Genomic DNA, 25085 nt, shown 5'->3' with positions numbered 1-25085 from the left:
AAAAAAAAAAAAAAAAAAAATCCTTCATGTTGATGCATATATTCCTCTTTATTGTTGAATAGTATTTCATTATTTGGACATACCATAGTTTGTTTATGCATTCACCCATTAAATTAAGCATGTTTTCTGGCTCTGAAAATTATTCTACTTCCTTGATCAAGCTATTTAATATCTCTGTTACTGTCTTCATCAGTAATAGAGGTAATAACAGTACCTACATTATAGGTTATTGTGGGGATGAAATGAGTTGATAAATACAAAGTACTTAAAATAATGCCTGATGTAAGTAGTCATTCCTATTGTTTTCAACATTAGCAAAGATTTTGAGGTAGAAAAGAACTTGACAAGTTCAAGGAATGGCAAGAAAGCCAGTGTACCTGGAGTATGATGAACAAGGGTAAGGAGTGGTATGAAATGATAGGGAGAGGGATGTAGGAACCAGGACATGGAGGTTTTTATGGGCTACAACGGAGAGCTCTGGTTTCACTCGAATTGCATGAGAAGCCAGGGATGAGATGATCTGGTTCACGTCTATGTAGATAACTCAGTCAGCTTTGATGAGAATCAATTACAGTGATGCTAAGAGTAGAAGCAGGTACCCTACCAGAAGTACACTGCTTTAGTCTAGTAGAGAAAGGATGGTAGCTTGGATTATCGTTGTGCTGGTGGGGATAGTGACAAGTAGTCATTACCAAACCATTCTAGGTATGGTTTGGATTTAGAACCCACAGAACTTTAGGATGGATTCACAGCTCAGTGGAGCACCTTCCTCACAACAGTAGTGGTCTGTCGCCATAATTATCAGCAGCAACACTCCTCTTCTGGCATGGCTTTGCCAGTGATTTCCCTTGTCCATTTTTTAATTAAAATACAAACTTTCATGCCTGATTTAGGAAATCTACTTGGAGAAATAGCCTGGCTTTCACACATATTTAAAAGAAGTCAAGCTACGTCTTTCTTACTCATACTCATGACCCCAAACACATTTGTAAAACATTGGCCTATCTCACAAAAATGTGTGCTCATAGCATTTTGTCTTGTGGTTCTCTGCAGCCTGTATAGGTCCATGACCCCACACACTTAGCATTTCTGCTGGAAATAAAGTTGTCTTGACAGCTTCATGCTTAGCCAGCGGAATGGTAGTTTTAGTGGTTGGCTGGAGTTTTTGTGTACACTTGGGACTTATTGTTGAAATAAACATTATTAGAATCATATTAAAATTGGACCAGAAATTTAGTTTTGTCCTTTCAGCTCAATTCACCCAAGAATCTCTCATCCAAATGACAGATAGTATTAACTTTCTGAGATAAAGATTAAAATCAGCCCGGGGTGCTTACTTAGCCTTGCATTCATATGGAGATTTTCTTTTTCTTTTTTTGAAACAGAGTTAAAAATAGAGTGCTCTGATCTCACCTAGAAAGTTTTCTTTTGTTTCCTGCCCTTTCTGCTCTTAACGCGTCTGTATTTGTCCTCTATGGGGCCTTAACTTCCAATTCCTTAAAGATAACACCTGACCCAGTGTTAATCTGGAACATACTCATCATCCTTTTTTTTTCTTAACCCTATCCCATCTACTTAATTTGTGACTTTTCATAATTCAGGATTTACTGAAAGGAAGGAATTTACCTTTTATCCTTAACTATTTGTCATGTCTTAATTTTTAACATCTCTTGTCAGGTTAATGACAAATTGTGGCATTTATTTTAGTTTATTTCAAAGAGGACCATTAGATACATTTTATGCCTACTGTTGTAATTCTTTATAACTGGCTTCTTTTTTGATTTTACAGAATACCAAGCTGCTATTTTACACTTGAAGAGGGAGCACAAAGAAGAAATTGAAAACCTGCAGGTATACCTCTTTGATTCTACTGAACTGGTTCTATAGAACTGATACGTGGTTTTTTCCTACGCTGAAGTAAATATTCCCCTTGAGTTGAAGTGTTAAACTAGACAGCATCACAACTTGCAGATGCCAGTAGGCACTGTGTCTAGTATGGAGATTGAAAAGCCTTGGATTCTGTTTTTTAATATAATTCAATTTCTCCCATCCAAGTACTAACCAGGCCCGACTCTGCTTTGCTTCCGAGATTTGACGAGATCAGTCGTGTTCAGGGTGGTATGGCCGTAGACTATAATTCAATTTCTAATTTAAAAAATAGCATAAATGCATTTGATTGGATTAGAAAACGATTATTTTTAAAGCAGGAGCGAAGACAGAATAGACTTCTACTGTAAAAAATATAGTAGAAGTTATTTTTTCTATGTACGATGGAAGTTATTTTTGTTTAGCTTCCTCCTGTTCAGGTGTTCATGTCTGTATGTTTCTTAGCACATCACTGCAATATGATGTGATGCAGATTACAGAATTTAGAAAGGAGCCCTAAGAGGTGATGGAATTGTGCTGAGCCCTTCCATATCCCCCGAGAGTGCTGGGAAATTGTTGACCTAATCCTCCTTTGTGAAGCCCTGAATGACTGAGGGATCATTTCCCTTGTGCTGCCATCTAATTGACATTCCCTATGTTTGGCATTTGCTTATAGTGCCTGTGGTAGAAAGTTCAGAATCTTAACTTCAAATAACTGAATACTGAATCAGGCACTGAGACTTGTTTACTGATGGCTGCAGTAACCCCCTACTTCAGGAGAGAATGACAGCAAAATTTCAATAACATTTCTTCCTTATTTAATATTAACTCATTACTTGCTAATTTAATGAACCTGTGGATCAGATATTCTTCTTTTCAAAATTTGTTAATTTGCAAATAGAAATGGTATATATATGGTATATGACATGTTTTGAAATATGTATACATTGTGGAGTAACTAAATTGAGCTAATTAACATATACATTGCCTTATATTTATCATTTATATGTGGTGAGAACGCATAAACTCTGCTTTTTTAGAAACTTTAAAGTATACCATACATGGTTATTAACTATAGACAGTATGTTGAACAGTAAATCATCTTGAATTTACTCCCCAAATCTAACTGAAATTTTGTCTCCTTTCATCAACATCTCCCTAATCCTCCCCCATCCTTCACCCCCTCCGCCCCCAGCCCCTAATAACTGCCATTCTACTGCCTGTTCCTGTGAGTTTGACTTTTTTAGATTTCTCACATAAATGCGGTCATGTCTTCCTGTGCTTGGCTTATTTCATGTAACATAATGTTCTCCAAGTTCTTCCATATTGTAGCAAATGAAAGGATTATTATTTTCCTTTTTAAATGCTATAGTATTCTATTTTGTATATAAACAACATTTTCTTTATCGATTTGTCCATTGATGGACACACGTTGATTCCATGTCTTGGCTTTTGTAAATAACGCTGCAGTCAACATGAGAGTGTAGATATCTCTTCAACATACGAACTTCATTTCCTTTAAATATATACCCAGTAGTGGGATTTCTGGGTCATATGGTAGTTCTATTTTTTATTTTTTTGAGGAGCCTCTACACTATTTTCCACAAACTAGCTTACATTTCCACCAATATTATGCAAGGGTCTTCTTTTTCTGTATCCTCACCAATACTTGTAATCTTTTGTGTTTTTTGGCAATAGCCATTCTAACAGTTGTGGAATGATATCTCATCATGGTTTTAGTTGGCATTTCCCTGATGATTAGTGATGTTGGAGCATTTTTTCATGTATTGATTGGCTCTTTTGTATGTCTTTTTTTCTTTTTTTTTATGAGACGGAGTCTTGCTCTTTCATTCTGGCTGGAGTGCAGTGGCACCATCTCAGCACACTGCAACCTCCACCTCCTGGTTCAAGTGATTCTCGTGCCTCAGTCTCCTGAGTAGCTGGGATAACAGGCATATGCCACCGTGTCCAGCTAATTTTTGTATTTTTAGTAGAGACAAGTTTTCACCATGTTAGCCAGGCTGGTCTCAAACTCCTGACTTCAGGTGATCCGACCATCTCACCCTCCCAAAGTGCTGGGATCACAGGTGTGAGCCACCATGCCTGGCATTGTATGTCTTCTTTTGAGAAATACCTTTTAGGATTTTTTGCTGATTTTTAAATCAGGCTGTTTGTTTTCTTGCCATTGAATTCCTTAAACAATTTGTATATTAACCCCTTATTAGATATATGAAAATATCCTTCTTTTCAATGAATGATAATGCACTTTTAAAAATAACTGAGGTGGTGTACTGGATTATATATTAAGTTATTACAAGTGGCAGAAAATTATTAGATAAGTAGTATGGTGTACAAATTCAAGCCCCACCTATCCAGTGGAGTAATTAGTTTAGGAGAGAAAATGAGTCAATTTCACAAAGAAACAAAAAAGTGGAAAAGTACCCCTGTCTCTTAGAAGAAAAGGAGAGAAGGAGGCCCTTATCTCCCTTGCAACAAAATGCCCTACAGAGACCTCTCTTTGTTTTTCTTTGTTCTTATGTGAAAAAGATTCTCAGCTGCCTCAGGGGAACTGAAATTGATGGGGGATAATTTAAGACACAGATTCTCAAAGAGGGCAGAAACAGAAGTGATTGTATAAGCAGAAGTTATGTTAACAGCCAAGCTGTGACAGTTAACCCTACCTTTCCACAAACTGTAGACCAGCCTGGTGAGGACTTTGACAGTGAAATAATATTCATGGTAACAGAAGATGCTTTCTAGTTTTGAATTCTTCCTGTGCGCTAGGTATTGTTCTAAGCACATTATATGTATTATCTCATTCTATCTCTGTGTAAGTCTTATGATCTTAAATATCTCAAACTAAGAAAAGATTGGAGATGGAAAATAGAGGAGTAAATGGAGGACAGAAAGTGTATTGTGATCATGATCTGCAGTTAAAATACAGGTTAGACTAAGGTGTGATTAACAGTAGCAAAGATTAAAAATGTTCCAAACTATACTTTAGATTTTTAAAAAGATCTGTAGAAGAATTATCTGCTCTTTTGGTGATATTAGTAAACTTAAAAAACTTTTTTTGCCCCACATTTATGATTTATACCTAATTGCTAAAGCCATGGCTACCATGGCTCATTATTGCCATCAGGGTGGTACACCCAGTTTATAGACTTAGCTATAGTTTTAAACTATTCCAGCAGTCACTGATGGACAACCTTCAACAGGAAACCAGCAACTCTCTTCTGTGATCTGACCCAGAGAACTGTTTCATTTGGCAAACACAGCATTTTAAAGATTGAACTAGGAATACATTTTTTAAAATATGGAAATTTTTATATAAAACCTGGGTTTCTAGCTGCTTCTTTAAAAATTGGAGAAGCTGGCAACAAAGGACTTATTTTCTTGTATGACTTCAATTGTTGAATCCAACTGGCAGACGCAGTTGAGCGACAGATCAAAAACGCACATTGACACAGGCTTGCCAGTCAGTGCAGCCAGGAGATCTCTGCCAGAGTCAGCAGTGGCCATGATAAGCTGCCGATGTTCACGTTTATTTAGTACAGATTAAGTGACAAAGGTCTCAAGTAAAACGCCATTAGAGGGTAATTAACATTGCCGACACCACCCCCCCCAACACACACACAGTAGAGAGCAGTTGTGCGGATGATCAAAGGTTGGTCTTAGGACCACATGAGTAAACAAACTATTTAGATAAACTCCACAACATTCCCTTGTTATTTGCTTTTTGCTGTTAGCTCAAGGTAAGAGGATCAGGCTGCCATCAGCCATAACTTCTTCCAAGGCTTTTGCAAAACCTTCTGGGCTTCCAAGAAGGTTTACATTTTCTGTAATTTCTTGCACCCTTCTGACAGATCTCTTACATTCAGCCTGCAGGGGCTAAGTAGCAGGTATTCACTTCCACCATGATGCATGCCCTCTCATTTGCCAGAGTGCTCTCTGGGCCATTTTACCTGCCTGGACCCTCTATGCTTTAATTGCCCCTGTTCTCTGGGTGATATTGAAGATAAAATGAGACAGATTGTTTGTCATCAACACAGTCAGTCAAGATAGATGTAGTTCGTAAAACGAACTGAGAAAAACCCAGCCTACCTGTTTTGTTCCACTAAGTAGCAGTCTCATCTGCTGTCACAGAACTAGTGGAAGACAGTGAGTGGGAAAACTGCTGTGTTGGTGCTTTACATGTAATTTCCATCGGCAGCTATCATTGTCAGTTACATATTTTTTCTCCACACACAGGTTATGGAGAAGTCAGATATGTTTCCAGACTTCTTCAGCATGCCTTTCTAGAAAAAGAAGGGTTTCATGCTTTAAAAATACACAAGAAAAGTGATTCATTCTGTCACTGTATACAAGAATTGATGTGTATCACAGTTTAGTTTTTTTGAAATGTTTTCATAGAATTTAAAGAAAACAGTATGATTCAATAAGCAGAGAACCTAAATAAAACATTCTATTTTCCTTTTAACCATACATTTGAAGGAAAGTCACTTATTGTTCAGTTCTCCCACCAACAACGTGCCCTACCACCTGAAGTGTTTTGATTGGGCAGTTCGTTATTTTACCTTGTAGTCCCATGGTTACTAAGTTGGGGAGCTTAGGGGTTTTTATTTCATGTGTGCTCTGCAGCCAGCATTTGTTGAGTAATGCAGTATGGAAAGGGCAAAAATGTGTAGCAGGTTGCATTTGCACCACTGCACTCCAGCCTGGGCAACAGAGTGAGACTGTCTCAAAAAAAGAAAAAGAGTCCAATGTCCCAAAGATGTCCTTAACCAAAAAAAAAAAAAAAAGCACAAAGACCACTCTAAACTCAAGTTGCCTAATTATAAAGCAACTTGCAAAGGGAAAAAGAAATGAGAAATAACATGATAACATGTGCTTGAGTATGTGCCATGTAACTGGTACTATAGGGTGCATATTGAACCACCCAGGAAGGGTGGTCTCATCACTATCAGTATTATTATTTTCATTGTTCAGTTGCTAAAACTGAGAAAACTAAGTACCAAAGAATCTGATTTATTTCTCAAGGGCACAGTACAAGGAGTTGAATAGATCCCTAACTTCAGAACCCCAGTTCTTTCTCACTGTCATCATGTATCACACATAAAATAATACCTACGACTTTGATAAGTGAAAAGATCAACTGTACAGAGAAATTGTCTGCCAAACAGTAATAATGGTGATTTTCAGATCCTTGAAGCAATCTCAAAGAAGTAATTATCTGTGCTATTTATTACTGGGAGAATCAGTTTTATCGTATGTCTTGCTAGGACATACCTAAACTGTGTTTCTACCCAGCTGTCATTAACTTGCTGTGCAATGGCTACCACTTACAAAAGTGTCTCAAACAAGTGAAACCATGTAAAGGTAAAGTGCCGCCTTTTCAAAAATAAAGTTAGCAGAATTATCCCAAATTAAAAAATGAAGCAGGTGATGCCAAGTACCGTGAAGTGACCATAAACTCTCAAGGCAGAGTTTGCTAAATGAAGGACACGCTTGGGCAAAACTAAAGAATTTTGTTGTGGATACTATAAATGACATAAAACAGTAGAGTCATGTGAAATGTCTGATCTGCAACCACTCTCCCACTGGAGATCTGAATGGCAATATCATCCAAGTACTTCGAGTTTAAGTAAAGGTGTATAAACATATGTGCCAGAAATTGATTCATTTAAATAATCAATAAATCTTTGCTTTTGAACTGTAAGGGTAATATAATTGTAAGTTGCTGTACATTTTTTTTACAAGCTGGAGTAAAATGGTGCCATCTTGACTCCCTGCAACCTACACCTCCTGGGTTCAAGTGACTCTCCTGCCTCATCCTCCTGAGTAGCTGGAATTACAAGTATGAGCCACCACACCCAGCTAATTTTTGTATTTTTAGTAGAGGTGGGTTTTCACCATGTTGGCCAGGCTGGTCTTAAACTCCTGACCACAAGTGAATCTGCCAGCCTCGGCCTCCCAAAGTGCTGGGAGTACAGGCCTGAGCCACCATACCCAGCCATAGCTTCATTGTTTAAGGGTGACTTGTCTGTGATCTTCCTGCTGTTCTTGTGCCTGTGTGCTTTATATCAGGGTTGCCTAAACCAGGCTTTCCCAAAGCAGAATCCATTGAACAGTGATACTTTGAAATGTCCCTTGACAAAAAGTTTTTATCGTCAAATATATTTGAGAAATATCTATTGCCCTATTAGAGCTTTACCATGTAAAGGAAAGAACTATAAAGAGAATCCTATATATCTTGTTTTCAACATAAATCTTTTTCTCCAAGAAACCCATCATTTGGGATACTACCATATATTGATTAATATAATCTTATTTTCTCAATGTATAATCTACTTCCTGAGTTCAGGTTACATCCTTTATTTATTATTTTATTTTGTTTTGTTTTTGTAGAGATGGGGTTTCACCATGTTGGCCAGTCTGATCTCAAACTCTTGGGCTCAAGCCATCTGCCCACCTTGGCCTCTCTCTCAAAATGTTGGGAGTACAGGTGTCAACCACCATGCCCAGACCTAAATTCCTACTATTTACACCTTCTCCCATTGCAAGCCTTTTACTTGTACAAGTTCTCCTTTCTAGTCAGTAGGTCTCTAGTCCATCTGCTTGCCTCTGTGGAGCAATGTGTTCAGGTGTTCAGTTACACTCTGAATGCAGTACTCTAACCTTCCAGTGTCTTTTCAGATGTGTCACTCAGTGAAGGGATGCAGCTCTAGGAAGGTAAGTGACGCTCAGTAGGAGGCCCAAATCTTTATGACAAAAGGGAAGCATGAGCATGAGATTGGTAGGACTTCTTTGGATCTCTACTTCTTCAATTTTGAAAAGTGAAGAAAGAAAAATACCTTCCCTTTGTGTCTGGCTTGTGAGGAGTTGGGTAATTTAAGAATATTGTTTTTGACCAACACCTTAAACAGTTTGAAAGTAGAGGACTTGGAAATGACAGATTATCTGTTTTTAACTAATATTCTTTAGATTGTGGGATGCAAGACAAAGAAGCAGCCAACAGTGACATTTCTTGTTTACTCTATTCATCACATGCATAGTTCCTAACTGAGGGGAAACTTCACTGAGCGATGGCCTCTGGCAGGCCCCTGCTCATTGTGCAATGCAATCACATTTCGAGAGTGGTTACTCCCACTGCAAAATCATCCAGGGATTAATGCCAAACTGAAAATTAACTTACATTGTACCTTTTTGTCTCCAAGAGAACCAAATGGTGTGCTGGCCTCCATTAAGAGAAACTTGTAGACCTTCTTTTGCTGCCTCCAACACATTCCACTGATCCATTTCTAATAGTTTACACATTGCTGTTGAAACAGAATTGAGTGCAGACTCTATTTGAGCTGATACAACTAAGTTTATAGAGACATAAATCCTGAGCCTGTCCCATTTTTTATATCTTTCATTATCAACACAATACATTTAAATCTCCTAATTCCAAGATATTACTGTGAGAGAAAGGGAATAATTTGTAGGCCAATAAACAAAACTTTCGCAAGTATGAAATATGGTGATTTCATAAAAACTACGGTATTCCCCTAAGTGCTGATATTAGTATAATTCATTACTGAGATGCCAAAAAGGAAACATTAAAAAATATTGAGAAATATGTTAATTCATCATTTCATTGTAAATATAAAATGTTATGAGGTTTCTAGATTTGCTGGTTTACTGGTGTTGAGATTCCTCTTAGGTGACTGGCTACCCAGAATACAGTAGGTACGTTTGGACTTGAATTTTCATGGAAAAGGAGCCTTTTGTCTCAGCCTTCAAGATGCTGCCTTGCCCTCAGACAGTTCAGATACAGAAGGAGGCTGTTACAGAATGAAGAATCTGTTCATTGCTCATTTGTATCATGGGGGCCAATGCCGGTTTTATACATTTCCTTCATGCACCATCAGCCCTCAATCATTTCTGCTGAATCTTTACCTCTGAACATCAGTCAACAGAGGTGGACCAAGACAGTTTTCTTTTGCAAAAGTTTTTTGACTTTCAATGAAAAGTTACTGCTGGAACTGGTGACTTTTTCAGTGTTGGCCTTTGCTTTTGACTCTTCATGAAGTAAGAAAAAGCATGGTAGAGCACCATGGGGAGTGCTTCCTTCTCTCCAGACTTGTTCTGCTTCACTCAATAATGCTGTAAATTCTATACAATCATGCATCACTCTTAATATTAGGTTCTTCAGCTATAAAATAAAAGCTTTGGACTAGCTGGTGTAAGTTTCCTGCTAGCTCCAAAAGTTCTGTCGTTTCTGGCCTAGGAAAAGAGTGGGCCCATGCATCTGTCCCAACTCAATCCAAAAGTCTAGGAGATCTCTTCCCATGTTACCTGGATCAGTGCTAGGCAACTAGCTGAAACTTAATAAATAGTTGTTAATTGATCTGACTGGACATTGCTAGAAATTTTTTCATGACTCACAGTATTTAAGTAGAAAGCTATTTGGAGGATAGCATTAGGAAAGCTTCAGAATTCTTAAATTTGTGATACCATCAAATACAGCCCAAAGATGTTTATTCATTAAGCACAAAAACATTTAAAAAGTTACTTTTGGGCCAGGCATGGTGGCTCACACCTGTAATCCCAGCACTTTGGGAGGCCCAGGTGGGTGGATCACAAGGTCAGGAGTTTGAGACCAGACTGGCCAACATGGTGAAGCCCCATCTCTATTGAATATACAAAAAGTAGCTGGGCGTGGTGGTGCACACCTGTAATACTAGCTACTTGGGAGGCTGAGGCAGGTGAATTGCTTGAACCCAGGAGGTGGAGGTTGCATTGAGCCGAGATCTTGCCACTGCACTCTAGCCTAGCCAACAGAGCAAGACTCTGTTTAAAAAAAAAAAAAAAAGTTACCTTTGGATAATTTTCAAATAAAGCATGTATGCTTTAGTTGCCAAAATACTGCCCCATGCTTCCTATTGTCTTATAGCCAGGCTCTTCTACTTTCGTTGATTGCCTGGAGCCTATAGACATCTGAGATTGTGAACTCTGGTGAAGAGGATAAAGAGGCTGAGTAACATTTTTTTTCATGGACATATGGATACAAAGCAAAATCCCTTGAGCTTTTAGATATTTATGGACATTTACATTTCTGTTTCTTTTCTTTTTCTTTTTCCTTTTTCTTCCCCTTCCCTTTCTTCCTCTCTCCTATCCTTTCCTGAAAGGGCTATCAATAGAATTGAAAGGGAAGCAGCTTAGAAGTTTAACTGAAAGATGAGCTCTTAGTGTAAAAAAGTAGGTATGGTCTGTGTTCTAAAACATTTTCAGAAAGGCATGGGGAGGGATTTTGTTGACGTTAGAGATTAAATGCTGACTGTCCCATGTTTTCTGACTTAATCAGAGATGTGTATAATCACAGCTACCTAGTAGGAAGTACCAACTCCTTGCCAGGTGGCGTGCTCAGTGCTTCACATAGATAATTTTGAACTACGTGAGGCCCGGCAGTCAAGTGCAATCCTGAGCTTTCACAGCTGGTCAGTAGGATGACTAGATTTACTAACCAGGTCTATCTGGTTTCTAAATTTGATATGTGTTTACTGTTCAGTATAATGGTTTTTTAACTTTTAATTTTTTCTTTTTCTCTAGTCCTATGTCAAAGACTTTTGTAGATCATCCTTTATTCCTACCAGTACAAGGTCTCCAAGTGATAAAGAAATGACAGTGATATTTCTGTAGTGTTGGGAAAGAGAAAAATAAGCAATAGAGTTCTTCTATTTAACTGGTTTCCTAAATAAGGTGTTCCGTTCTCCCTACAGATGTACAGAAGAAAGGAGCAGGTGGGAGATTTCCCTTTCCAGCTTTATTTCTCATAGCTGGTCCTGAGCCCAGTTTGAGGAAGTGCCTCTAATACTTGTCACTATAATCTTGATATTTGCCTATATTTATCTTAGAGATTTGAAACCTGAATCTCATAGAAGTTAATTTCCAAGATCATAAATTGGGCAAGAAAATACTGTGGCTAAACTTCTATGCAGCTTGCCAGCTACTTACTTTTTCATTATGATTTTTGTAATTTGAACATAGGGGCTTAGCTGTTCTTTAACCCTAACTTCTCCAGTGTAGTTCCTAATACTCAACACTACTGATTGCTTAACAAGCCTTTGGGGGTGATTCAGCTGTGTTCTCTATGCTGCCACCTCCCGATATGGTGTGTTCATGTGTGATAAATTCTGCTAGTTGCTGCTTCTAACATGTCCAGCCTCATATAGACTTACTCCATATTCACACTATGGGATTCATAGTGTGGATTTATTATGTGTTTGTGTGTATACACACATAAGCTTATGTGTGCTTTGACCATTTCACTGCAATTTGTTGTAGCTTGTTGTGTGTCCTGGAGGAATAACAATAATGATTTGGTACTTATTAAGCATTTACTGTGTACCAGTCTTTATATATAAGGAGTGAATGAGCTGTTACACCAACTTTATGAGGTGGCCTTCTCACCTTCTACACCAAACTGCCTGTGGCAGTTCTTGTATCTTGAAGGTCCCTACCTAGCATGAATATTTCTGATGTGACTTTGATTCTGGATTGACCTTTGGCTCTGATCTATCTTTGGGTAGATACTAGTCCTTAGCAGTAACGGCCCTTCAGAGCAGAACATGCTGAAGCATAAACTCGTATAAAGAAGTCACGTGACCATTCATTAAAGAAAATGCGACATAACTGTAGGCAGCATAGTAAAATAGAAAAACAGGTCATCCTCCCTGAGTTTGAGTCCTGTTTCTGCTGTTTACTAGATGTGTTGTCTTGAAGAAATTATTTAAGTCTTTCTGAGCTTCAGCTTCTCACCTATAAATTGGGTGTGACAATATTGTAAGTTGGTCATTTTGACTGATTGCAACTGTTGTGATAGCTTAGGGTGGGACTGGGCCACAGCGGCATGTGGTAGATAAGCAATCTATCATAACCATTGTATTTGTTATGAGGAGCAGCACGTTCAGTTTACTAAAAGTCTGTAACTGGCAAAGTGTATTTTTTGGTGGTAAAGTTTGTTCATTATAAATTATGTACTGAAGTAAAAGAGAAACATTCTGTATTTACTGTTAGAACTAATGCTCCAATGAGCATTGCTTTTAATATGTTATAAAAGTATGATGTGCTCATTTCCATTATTGCCTCTTCACAAGAAATATTGCTGTTGCCATAGCTTCATGAAGGAAAGATCTGAATATGTATAAGCACCCTAAGAGTTATAGCACAGATCTGTGGAATGGCTCTAAGTAAGTTATTTCATGTTGAAATTGTTTTTGCTGTAAAGACAAATTTTCTAAACTATAATTTAATGTACATAACTTGGCTTCTTACAGTTTATCTCTCTTATGATCAGTAAACACCAATTGAGTACATGTCAAATATAACAGATGTGCTAGAGATAAAATATCATTTAATAATGATGGTAATGATGATAACAGCAGCAGCTAATGTTTGTTGCATATTGCTGTATGCCAGAGAGTATTCTTAGCATTTACCATGGATTATTTTATTTAATTCTCATATAGGTTCTGTACTCAGAGAATTTGCCGTTTAGTTGGGGAAACAATTTATATCATAAAGGCTAAATAACAGCACTCAGCTTACTCTGAGGACCTAATATTACCCAGAGAATAATGGAGGGAGAGACTTCTTAAGTGTTAGCATTTGAAACTTATCAACTTTTTATGGAATTCGCTGATTTTAGATCTCAGATTTCAACTAAGATTTTTTCCAAGACTTAGATTTTCTGATTGTGGCAATTTCATACACTAGCTCTGAAAGCTGTTACAGGTATCTATGTAATACACTTCTGCTTATTTTGTTTTGATACGATATATGGCATGACCTATATCTGCTGCAAATTGGCATAATAAACATAATTTAAAATATTTATTGAGAAATGTGTTTTGCATACACACACATACACACACACTTCTGTGTGATAGCTTATTTATTTTACAGTTATTTTAGGAGCCATTCCACAATTTCACCACTGGAGGTCAGCTTGACCCTTTTTCTCTTAAAGTTTCAGATATATTCTCTTTTGATGGTTGAAACACATTCCAGTTTTATGCTAAGAGCTTTTGCTTTAAACACATGAAAACTCAGTTTATGTTGCAAAAAAAACCATACACAGCAAAGTGCACATAATTCCATACTCGTAGGTAATGCTTAATCTACTTACAGAGACAGTACGTGCTATGTTTATGGCTCTAAATATATAGGTACATTCTATATAGCAAATGACAAAGGACCACCTAAAAATAGTGCCTTATGAAATTGATCATGTGTTTCCTCCAAGAATAGAATCATCAAAAGTAAATAGAGGTTTCTCTCTCATTTGTTCGATATGTGTTGATTAAGTGCCTCCTGGATGCCAGGCACTGTGCTAGGTGCTGGAGGGGGCAGGACAGATATAGTCCCCACTCTCTTGGAACTTATAGTTCATCAGAGAAACAGATACTGATAAAATATTCAGCCAATAAATACACTGTGCTGAGTACTGTGGAGCTGCTCTGATGGGATCCGATTTAGATCTGTGGGTCCAGACGAGAACTGACCTTTAAGCAGAGGCCTAAAGAGTGAAGAGGAGCTTGGCTTGTTTGGAGAACAGGGAGGCCTTGTGTGGCCAAAGCACAGTACAGGACAAGTAGGAGAGAGGTGGGAAATAAAGCTCTGGAGTAGGACTTTTTCAATCTTTTTATACTGCAACCCAGAATAAGTAATGTATATCAAGACCCAGGTTAGGGGGGGGTGTGTGTGTGTGTGTGTGTGTGTGTGTGTGTGTGAGAGAGAGAGAGAGAGAGAGAGAGAGGAGTGAGTTCCATTAAACAGAATTTATTACATGTAATATACTCTGATATATTCAACTCTCATTAAAAATGTTCTGGATAAAGTACAACTTGACTTGTTAACATGCTATCTCATTGATTGATGGTGGCCCATGGGTTGAAAACAGTGCAGTGGAGAAAGGCAAGAGGCAAGATTCTGGAAGGGCCTCGTACATCTTTTTGAGATTTCCCAATTTCATCTTCAGAAGTTAGAATCTACTAATTCTCAGCAGAGGAATATGTGATGTGAGCATATTTGCATTTCCAAAAGACACCTCTCACACCCCCAACCCTCACTCCCCTGCTACTGTTGTATGGGATGTATTGAGGAGGGCAGAGGGGATGTGGGATGTGGAGAGGACAGCAGGGAGCATTGCAGCTGTCCAAGTTGGAGATGGTAGTGGCTCTGACTGAGGTAGGGTCAAGAGAGAATTTACGCTCTCTGACAACAAGCATTGACTTTCTACCAGTGCTGATGGTTGCTTCTGCTAAAACTAGAGCCATGAAAACTGTCATTGTTGCTTGTTTATAAATGTTCACAGCTTGTTCTCCCTCTGGAACATGGAACATGGTAAATATACAATAAATAATTCTTGAATGAATGAATAGAGGGAAGAAGTTGCTGATATCACAGTACCCTTTTGAGCATGAAATGAGAAAGCTCTTTCTTGTTAACTGGATACCCTTCTCTTAATTGAATATACACACCACCCGAACAATTACTTGTCTCTTTAAACAGGGGGCAGTTTCTTATACTGTCTTTGAAAGCTGCAATAGGTATGTGTATAACACAGTTCTGTTTATTTTGTTTTAATACTCTATGTGACATGATGCTTATCTACTGCAAATAGATGTAGTAAACATAATTTAAAAGACTGCGAAAACATAGAACAATGATAATTCTCAAATTTGCTAAATGAAGTTTATAAGTTGAACTGCATTAAATTGGTGATATTTGACCTATTTGATTTATAAAACAGCAATTTGATATGGCTTAATATGATATATTTATGCCAAATGGCAAGGAAGTGAATGTGTATTGGAATGATATTTGTCTGGATGAGTCATGAAATGTTCATTGGGGCCTCAGCAGGTGTTAAGGGACTGAAGCTGAAAATACCACAAGGCATTGCCCCTAGGAGAGTGAAGAATTCCTTGCATGGTGACTCTTTTCAAACTAGAATTGTTGAAGTATCCCATGACCCTTATGTCCTGTGTCACTTACACAACAATCTTGGTGAGGAATGTTTCATCTTTCAGGCAATCCATGAAAAATAAAATTAGTGAAAACTGTTAATATTCCCTAGTCTAGTGAATAGCCTAAATATGTCATTGATCTCTCTAACTGAACCCAGACTGATATTTTACTCCATAAAAATGAATAACTATGACCCACTATTAATTGTTTTGGTCTTTGTAACATACCTTTCATAAAATTGTCTTCTTGTTCCCTCATAGACACTGAATAGTAAAAGTTTCATGTCTTATATATTAGGAGTTTTAGGAATATGATATTGCACATATACACAGGAAAATGATTAGGAGATTAGAAGAAAGTAAATTAAATATCTAAGTTATATTTACTGCATATCTTTTGTTAAACATATGTCTTATCGAACATTTTCTTTATTGCTCCCACAGACACCAGTCCTTTTTCTTAAGTTTGTAAACTAAGATACGATCTATGATCTGCCAGTCATTACTAAATAACTTGGGAATTTGATATTTCTAATTTATTTTCAGTGAGTCCTGAGGGAAATTTATAAACACTAAATCACACCAGTTTTTCTACTTCAAACTTGTATTGTTGTTCTCAACCACATCATCTTCTAATCATCTGAAGTAATGAAAATCTGTGATTATTATAATGAGAGAGGGTTTTCTTTTTGACACTTAGTTTTCAGCACACAAAACTAACATTGATTCCCATCTTGATGGATACAATACAGTACCATTATTTTTCTGTAAAATTCCAATGTTCTAGAAAAGTGGCTCAATCTTGAAACTTGATTGCCAAAAACAAATGGAAACTCCTTTCCTTTTGCTATAAAACAACGGTTGATGGGCTCAAAAATGAGGAGGGGAGAAAACAAGATTGCATTACAAATCTGGCAACATCAGCTACACTAGTAAAATCAAATCCAATGTTGTTTTATGACTCTGAATTTATGTGAGTACCCAGGATCAAAGGGCTTGAATCCCACTGGACTACGAGGTCTATAGTTCATGGTAAAAACTCATCAAAAAGAACGTTTTAGTCATTTAAGCTTTTCATTTTAATCAGCCACAGTAATAAAAGAGCCTTTAGGTGTCCAAAAACATTTTGCAAGATCAAGAGGTTGTGCTCTTGCTAGTAGAAGCAGCTTTCTTATTGGATCCATATAATGCCTGTGGCCTTTGAGTGTCAAAGGGCTACTGCCTCCACATTGTTTGCCCTTATGGGATGGTTTCTTTTGGTTCTTCTAACTGTGCATTATGTGATAATAAATTATGGTGTCTGACGGAAGGACCATAAAATTTTCACACCATTTGTCAAGCGATTTTAGCTATTTAAAGTTAGGTCTCTGACAGCAAGCCAAGTTGTTTGTAATGTTTAGATAGAAACAGTCTACTGCCTGCATCTTGACCAGCATCAAGAGACAGCCCTGCAAAGGAGAAAGAACATGAGGGTGTACCATTGGAAGAGCCAGTTTTGAGTCACAGCCCTGATGCTCCCTAGATTGTGATTTTGGATGGTCCAGAAATTCGGGCTCCTACCTTTACCACAGTGTTGTTTAGATTATATAGGGTAATATTTGTCACGTTACTATGCAGCATATAGGAATCAATATACAGTAGATGTAGATGGTGCAGGAAACAGTCTGAGCAGTCCAGCATTTTCAGCAAGAGACCTAAATAGGTAAAGCAGGGAGCTGGCCAGAAGAAGTAAGTTTCTCAGGAGAAAGTGTTCTTAAGAATGTGAAAGACAGCAAAATCAGGGACCCAGGAGGTTGCCTTAGCTCTGGGAAGTAAGAGGTGGCATTTGTTCTGAGACAAACAGAAAATAAAGAATGAGGGCCATTGTCTATGGGCTGTAAATGCCTTTATTTCTTTGCTTGGTTGTTAGGTTTGGCCTCATGCATAGGAAACAAAATGAAGGTGCCTGGTGTTTCTTCACTGTTCTTTGTTATCATCCTCTACTGCTGCTTTTGCACTTTCCTCATTTGGTTCCTGATAAGGTTTGGCTGTGTCCCCACCCAAATCTCATCTTGAATTGCAGTTCCCCAAATCCCCATGTGTCATGGGAGGAAACTGGTGGGAGGTAATTAAATCATGGGAGCTGTTTCCCCATGATATTCTTGTGATAGTGAATAAGTTATCACAAGGTCTAATAGTTTTGTAAGGGGCTTCCCCCTTTACTTGGCTCTCTTTCTTCTCCTTCCTGCCACCTTGTGAAGAAGAGCATGTTTGCTTCCCCTTCCACCATGATTGTAAGTTTACTGAGGTCTCCTCAGCCATGTGGAATTGTGAGTCAATTAAACCTCTTTCCTTTATAAATTACCCATACCAGGGCAGTTCTTTACAGCAGCTTGAGGACAGAGTAATATAGTTCCCTTTTTAGCAGGTGCCTTCCCCCATTTGTAGTAATAAATTCAGCAATCCTTTACATCAAAATCCTTTCTCCTAACCACACTGCAGCTTTGAGCTTCCATTCCTTCTCTCACTGGCAAAATTCTTAAATATTAATGACATGTAGCAAATTCTCCTACCACTTGAATTCTGTTACAACTCTACTGAAACAGATGAAGTAATTGGAAAGTCAGTTGAAATCCTCAATCTCCTCCCTCAACATCTGGGCCAGCAAATTCTGCAGTATTTTTTCTTCTTCCTCTGAGTGTGCTTCTCCATCTTTGCTGCCCTCCCAGCCTTGCCTCTTCAGCACGCCAAATTGTGGCTGGTTAGTCACCTAATCTTTTATATTTTGTCTCTTGGAGATTTCCTTTATTGCCACAAGTTTATCTTTGTAAAAGTGCTTTTCAGCCCTATTTATTTGAATTCAAACTTCTTCCTGAATTCCAGATAACTTTTTATAGAAAACTACCATGGGAAATATTTTTGGTATCTCAAACTTAAAATTTCCAAAGCCAGAGCATCCAAAAAATTTTATAAGCTAACGTAGAAAGGGATCTTTAGTTTCATCTACTTGTCTCCTGAATCCCCCTTCCTCTTCCCTTCCCAATGAAAACATGACAAAAAGCAATCTGCCTTCTGAGCTGCCCTGTATACATAAGACGTCATGGTTCTAAAACTAAAAGGCTAGGCCAAAAATCTCAGATGCAACCTTGACAACTCCTGCACCCTCTGTTTCACATCTAGTTGATTACGAAATTATGTTAATTTGAGTTCTGTGGTTTCATATGTACTCACTCCTTGGCACTCCTGGTTCCATCATCCTAACATTGGCCTTTAGCATAGCTTGCGTGTATTCAGCCCACCTTATCACTTCCTTAGGTTGTTGCTCTTCTCTCTTAAAACACCACTGATGGCTCACTGCTGTTTATCAAGTTAAGTTTAAAGCCCTTAGCATGGTATTTAAGACCCTCCAACTTATCTTGGCTTTCTTTTTTTTTGGAGGGGGGGTGGGTTTGGGGGCTAAAATGCACTTGACTGCAAAGGATGGGGAATGATTATTGTGGTTTTCTCTTCTATTTGCCTACACATTCTCATCAGCATGCCTTTTTCTTTCACTTGGATTGCTTACAATCCTTCATTTTACCTTTGCCAATTCCTTGTGCCCTGAAAGGGTTCATTATCATACATGAAACCATCTCTAATTCCCTAAGGCTTCCTCCTTGGAAATTTTAAGTTGACTTAGTCACTTAGCAGACTTTTTCTCATATTATAATTATGAAAGCAGAGGTGCCTCCACCTACCTTCCATCCCCAGTGTCACGTACATGATGGACATAAAACTTCACTAAATAGCAAACAATTGAATCTGCCATCACAATAATGCATTAGTCCATAAATTAATCACTGGTTGGTCTTCCTTTCTGCTTCCCTTGTAGTGGAAACTGGATGTAAACCAAAGTGATTTCACAGGTAATATTTTTCAAACTCAGAGACAAAGGAAAACTATAGTGGGAAAACTGTGTTTCCAGAAGGTTTTTTAAAAGATATTTTTTGACAGTTTCTGACCTTCTGCTGGGAGAATGATATTTATTGCTTCTGACTGTCTTAAATGTGCATTTAGACAACATTTGCATTATCATTTAAGATAGCTTAAGTGAAAGCAACTTAGGCTTACTTGAATTTGTGATCATTTGGAAACCCTTTCATTTTATAGATAAGGTGCTAAAGGCAAAAAGAACTAGTCTTAGACTCTAGCTTAATGGTTCGCAACCTTTCTTTCTTGGTACATTAAAGAGAGGTGACATGATCACAACAGGATCGGGCTTTATTGTAGCCAAGGAAGTTGACCACCCTGTGAGATTCACCGTCTGGTTACTACTAGTTAGCGACAAGAGAGCCCAAGACCATGCAGGCAACTGATAGAAGCACTGTGACTGAAAGTCAAGCCTCTTCCTAGTCCACTGCCCCATCACTGATGCCATGGGAAATTGCTCTGCCAAAGATTAAGTGTTGACTGCAATCTAAGTGATGGGCAGAAAAACCAGCACTCAGCTCATAATGGTGAATTGTACTGAGAATGTGCTATCTTAAGTATAAAGTAGCATGTTTAAGGACAGAATCTTCAGATAACACAAACTTGAACACATTTCTGTTAGGAATGTACAAATCAGTTGGAGGAAAATAAGACCATCTCTTTCAAATACTTAAGTTCAAATTTACTGTTTTTTAAGGTTAAAAGGTTATAAAATACTTCCTCTTCCCCAACACTTTATCTCTGCAAGGTTAAGAATTGTATTGAAGGTTTATAAATAGGAGCTTGGTCCATTTTCTAATTCTCAGATGTGATTTTCTGATTCATGAGCCATGGGTCAGTGTCCAGATTGACTGTGTCCTATTGTGACCTAGAATCAGACGTTGGAGTCCAACGGCATCACTCACTCCCTGCTCATTACCAACCTTATTACCTAAAAAAAAAAAAAATGCTGGAGAGACAGAAAGGCTGCCAGCTGTCAGGAATACCTTTTAAAGTGATTTTACATTTTTTTCTCCTAAAACTGCAACCAGGCACTACCCAAAGCAAAGAACTTTTAAACACCATTTCTGAGAAGCTGTGACTGTTGCTAGAGGATTTTGGATAGCAAACCTAAAAAAAAATATCTTTTTTAAACTAAATTATATTCAACAACAGAAAGAAACGTTTCAGCCTTTATGTGCTCCAAGTTTAGCACCATCCTGTTAAGTGTTTCCTCACTGATAAATATTTGGATTTAATTTTATACTTTTATTCTTACCTGTGTTACATTGATATGAAAATCTGAAAAATACACAAGATAAATATAAAAAAAGAGTGATTCGGAAGCAAGTGGGCATTTGTTTTTATATTTGGCAACTGCAATTGAGAAGGAGGTATATTTTAGCAAAGCAAATTTGGACCAAGAAGAATGATCTTCATGCCAATCTTTATAAAAATTATAATTTCTTTCTTTCAAATACCTCAACCCTCCTAATCCATTTCACATGTTGTATTAATATCATGTTCAAGGAGATACAGTCAGAAAGTCTTCTGCTCTGATATGCAGTGTGGGGAAAGGTGATGTCCAACCTTGAAATTCCTAGTGATCTAAGTATTTAGAGTGTGAAGTAGTTTGTAATTATTTGGAGTACATGACTGGCATGGATACTTGAGCCAGTTCATTTTTTCATAAAGAGTGCATGGCACCAGTAAGCATACCATCTCTTGTAGCCAGCAAATACATTCCACAAAACAGCAACACATCAATGGTATGAAACAGTACACAGTCATGTGGTTTAATATGGATATTATACAGCTGACCTTGTACCATTAACCTTTATGGTTAGGTAGTAACCTTTGATGACTTATGAAAAAGTGACGTATGAGTTTTAAGGTAATCCTGCCTCTGCGTTTTCACATTATTAATATGTGCAGCTACAACATTTAAAATAATTGTCTGGGAGAAAAAAATGTAGCCATCTATAACCCTCTGTCAAACTACATTTCAATTGTCATTTAAAGTTTGCATTGGATTGTTAAACATTTATTTTGAAAATATTTCATAAATTCTATGTTTTATCAGTTACGAAATAAGTCTAATTTAAATTCATACATTCCAATTACTAGAAAAAACCTGAAATATGTAATTCTTATTAAGCATTATCCTTTCAAAAAGCACAAATTATGGAGATGAATATCAATCAAAAGTAATATGGTATAATCTAAGGTGGGGGAGGAAGAGAAGAATGTGGTTTGTCTATATTCCAGGAGAAGAGAATCAGTCAAAATGAGATCTGATCTTTTCCAAGTTATTCTGTCTGCATCTTAGCAGAGTGTAATTCCACATGCATCTTGATGTTCCAAGTATCATTAAACATCTAGTAATCAGAACAAATGTTCTGCCAAATCCCATTTATTATTTTAACTGGTTAAGGCATTGAGCACTCTAGATTTATAAATGTATAATTAAAATCTCTATTAAAAAATAAACCTAGATGGGAGATTTACATTTTTCTTAATCTATGTTTACACAAAGAAGAGATCTGTTTTTAAATATTACATCAGATCTTTGTGATTTCAAATAAATCAGGGTGACACTTTGCCAAAACTATTTGTAAAAATGATGGGTATTGATGCCCTGTGGTCAGGGGATCTTCTCTGTGAGGTTTTAGAATTTCTTGTTACTCAAAAATACCCTTATTCTGGTTCCCACTGCTGTTTTCAAGCACATAAGCTTAGGCGTGATGGATGCACTTTATCATTTGTACACTGTCAGCCCATATATGTCCTCAATTGCAAGTATTCCAAATGAAACAAGTGCATCTCCAGAAACATTTTTGCCTCTTTCTGGATAGATCCATAACTGGATATGTTTGGTAAGCCTAATTGTTTATATACAGGAACTCAAAAAGAGCCTTGCTACCACAAAGAATAAATCTTTCACCAATATTATTATGGGTGCTGTTTCAAGGCTCTTCTTGTTGATTGATGTATTTTCATGACCCCTCTTCCCATCATTTTGTTGTCTCTCAGTGAAGGTTAAGATGAAAAATAACTCCTAACACTTGGATGCACATGGCCTAAAACATCTTCACTGGTCCCTTTAATGTTATTGAAGTGGGAATATATTTAGAACTATAAAAATTCTTACCAGTTAAAATGTGATGTGCATTCACAGTGATGGCAATATTGATATCTTTATTTTGACCCATTTGTGATCAATTAATTGACTCTCATCTGGGCCCTGTCCATATTGTAAATTAAGTCAGTTGGGAGGACCGCTAAACAAAACAAACTTAACCATATCTGTGTGTAGATAGACCTGTCAATTTGGACTTAAGAATGCCAGGTTTTTGCAAAGAATGTAGTCACAGTCAGCTATGCACTTTAGCAGCTGTGACCTTGCTGAGGAATAGTCACAATAATCATACAAGTCAGTTTTTATCATGTATGTAACAGGCTGCTCATAGGCACTACTTAATGTTACAGTTCCTTCTTCCTTCTTTTTCTTTTGCTAACAGAACCCAGTAGTTGTGGGCACTATAGCTTTAGGGATTTCTAACAGTCGGCCAAGGGCATTGAAGAGTTCTTTCATTCAGTTATCCCTGCTACAGTGATACATCAGTGAACAAAAGATAAAAACATGAGTCCCTATAAAGATGATATATTTAGAAGATGGAAGGATGAAAAGAAGGTGGCACAGCAGGCAGGATAATCTCAAAAGGTAGGAAGAGGACCAGGAATTTGTACTATCAGAGAAACCTAGAGGCTGTTCTCAAGTTAAGCTGTGCAGAGCTCCAAAGGAGAATGAAGAAAAATCTACCAAATTGGGTGGTTTAGGAAGCTGCTAGTGATTTATGTGAACATTTTCAGCACAATAGTGAACCAGCCTTACAGAAAGCATATGGTAAAGATACGAAGATAATAAGAAACTACTAATCCTTTGGAGCAACATTTGTTAATGAATATAATGGGGGATTTTATTTTGAAGAAGGGATGAAGGCAAATGTTTTGGGCTGCTTTTTCTTTTTTTGGTGATGGACAAACAGAAAAGGAGATCTTAAGCACTTTTTAGGTAGGGATGAGAGACTGGAGACATACCTATCAATAAACATGTTAAAAAGTTGCTTGAAAGAAACTCAACAAAACTTCAGTGTGTCTTGTACGCAAGTGATATTCTAGCTTTTTATTGCATATGCAATGATGATGACTTTTGATTTCCATTCTTGTGATAAATGGATCCTGCTTAATGCAATTTGTGTAGAAAAAAAAAATGTTGAATTTCACTTAGCCACTCCTTTCCCTAAGGCCACCATCATCTAAGCATACAAACTATACATAAATGTAAGGGTTGTGCTCATAGCTTCTGATTGATAATGCACTATAATCCCAAATAGTTGCTGTTGTATCTAATATTATATTAATTGTTCAGTGTTTCTCAGAATATGTTTATATTTGTTGTGAAGTTTCTTCTGAGTTTCTTTCACTCCCCATGAAAAATGTATCAGGAAGCAAGATGGGCAATATCATCCTCATTTTACAGAGTGGAACCTGAGGGAGAATTTGCAGTTTACTATACTGATGGAATAATAACTCTTATCTGTCTTAGAGACCTGTTATGTATAGGAGGAAACTGTTCTAATTGCACTGTGGGACAAACCGTCTGTTTTCTTTATTACTAAGAAAAAAATATTAATCTATTGCGTGAAAGAAAATAGAAAACCCTAAGTAGTCTTTTAACGTAATACTGATCCTTGTATTGGAGGCTGGCTTAAGAAAAACAAAACTTAAAAAAAAAAAATCTTCAAGCTGGCTTGGGAATAGAAGATGTTAGGTCCTTTTTCCTTAAAAAGCAGAAATGTTTTTTGTTTGGAAGCATTTATTGATCAACTACTATGGAAAAAATTATACTCATCATAAGTAATGTGATAGAAAATCGGCCGTAGAGAAAGGGGAAGAAATGAGGTATCACAATGTTAAATGCAGCATAACATTCTGCCTAACGCTATGAGCTTTTGGTTGTCATTCACTCCCTCCCCTGGCCATGTTCCCACGTAGCTGCAATGTAAGAATGATGCTGAATATGGCAGTACTATCTTAGAGGATTACTAATAATTCTATCTTAGCACTGACTTCACCTCAACAGAGAAACCTCTAAAAGGTGAGTCATTAGAGTGATAAATGCTCTAGTATTGAAAAAGCTTAAACTTTAACCTCAAGAAATTTAAACACTTGAGTCTCTTTAAGATGTGGGTACTACTTTAGATACTTTTGGGA

The 25085-nt window shown here is 37.4% G+C and overlaps 1 protein-coding gene across 2 annotated transcripts in view; it reads left to right on the top strand.

Moving 5' to 3' along the window:
* FMN1 (formin 1) overlaps positions 1-25085 on the top strand; it is a 421043-nt gene that overhangs the window by 190223 nt on the left and 205735 nt on the right. For both annotated transcript variants that reach the window (XM_017539536.2, XM_017539537.2), the window contains one exon: positions 1790-1851. In XM_017539536.2, coding sequence (XP_017395025.1) covers positions 1790-1851 — 62 coding nt within the window. The remainder of the gene's footprint in view (positions 1-1789; positions 1852-25085) is intronic.

Source organism: Cebus imitator, unplaced genomic scaffold (assembly GCF_001604975.1).
Source record: "Cebus imitator isolate Cc_AM_T3 unplaced genomic scaffold, Cebus_imitator-1.0 Scaffold119, whole genome shotgun sequence".
NCBI classification, from domain to species: Eukaryota; Metazoa; Chordata; class Mammalia; order Primates; family Cebidae; genus Cebus; species Cebus imitator.
Note: the sequence above shows the minus strand (reverse complement) of the source record. Positions and strands in the feature narration are given on the sequence as shown.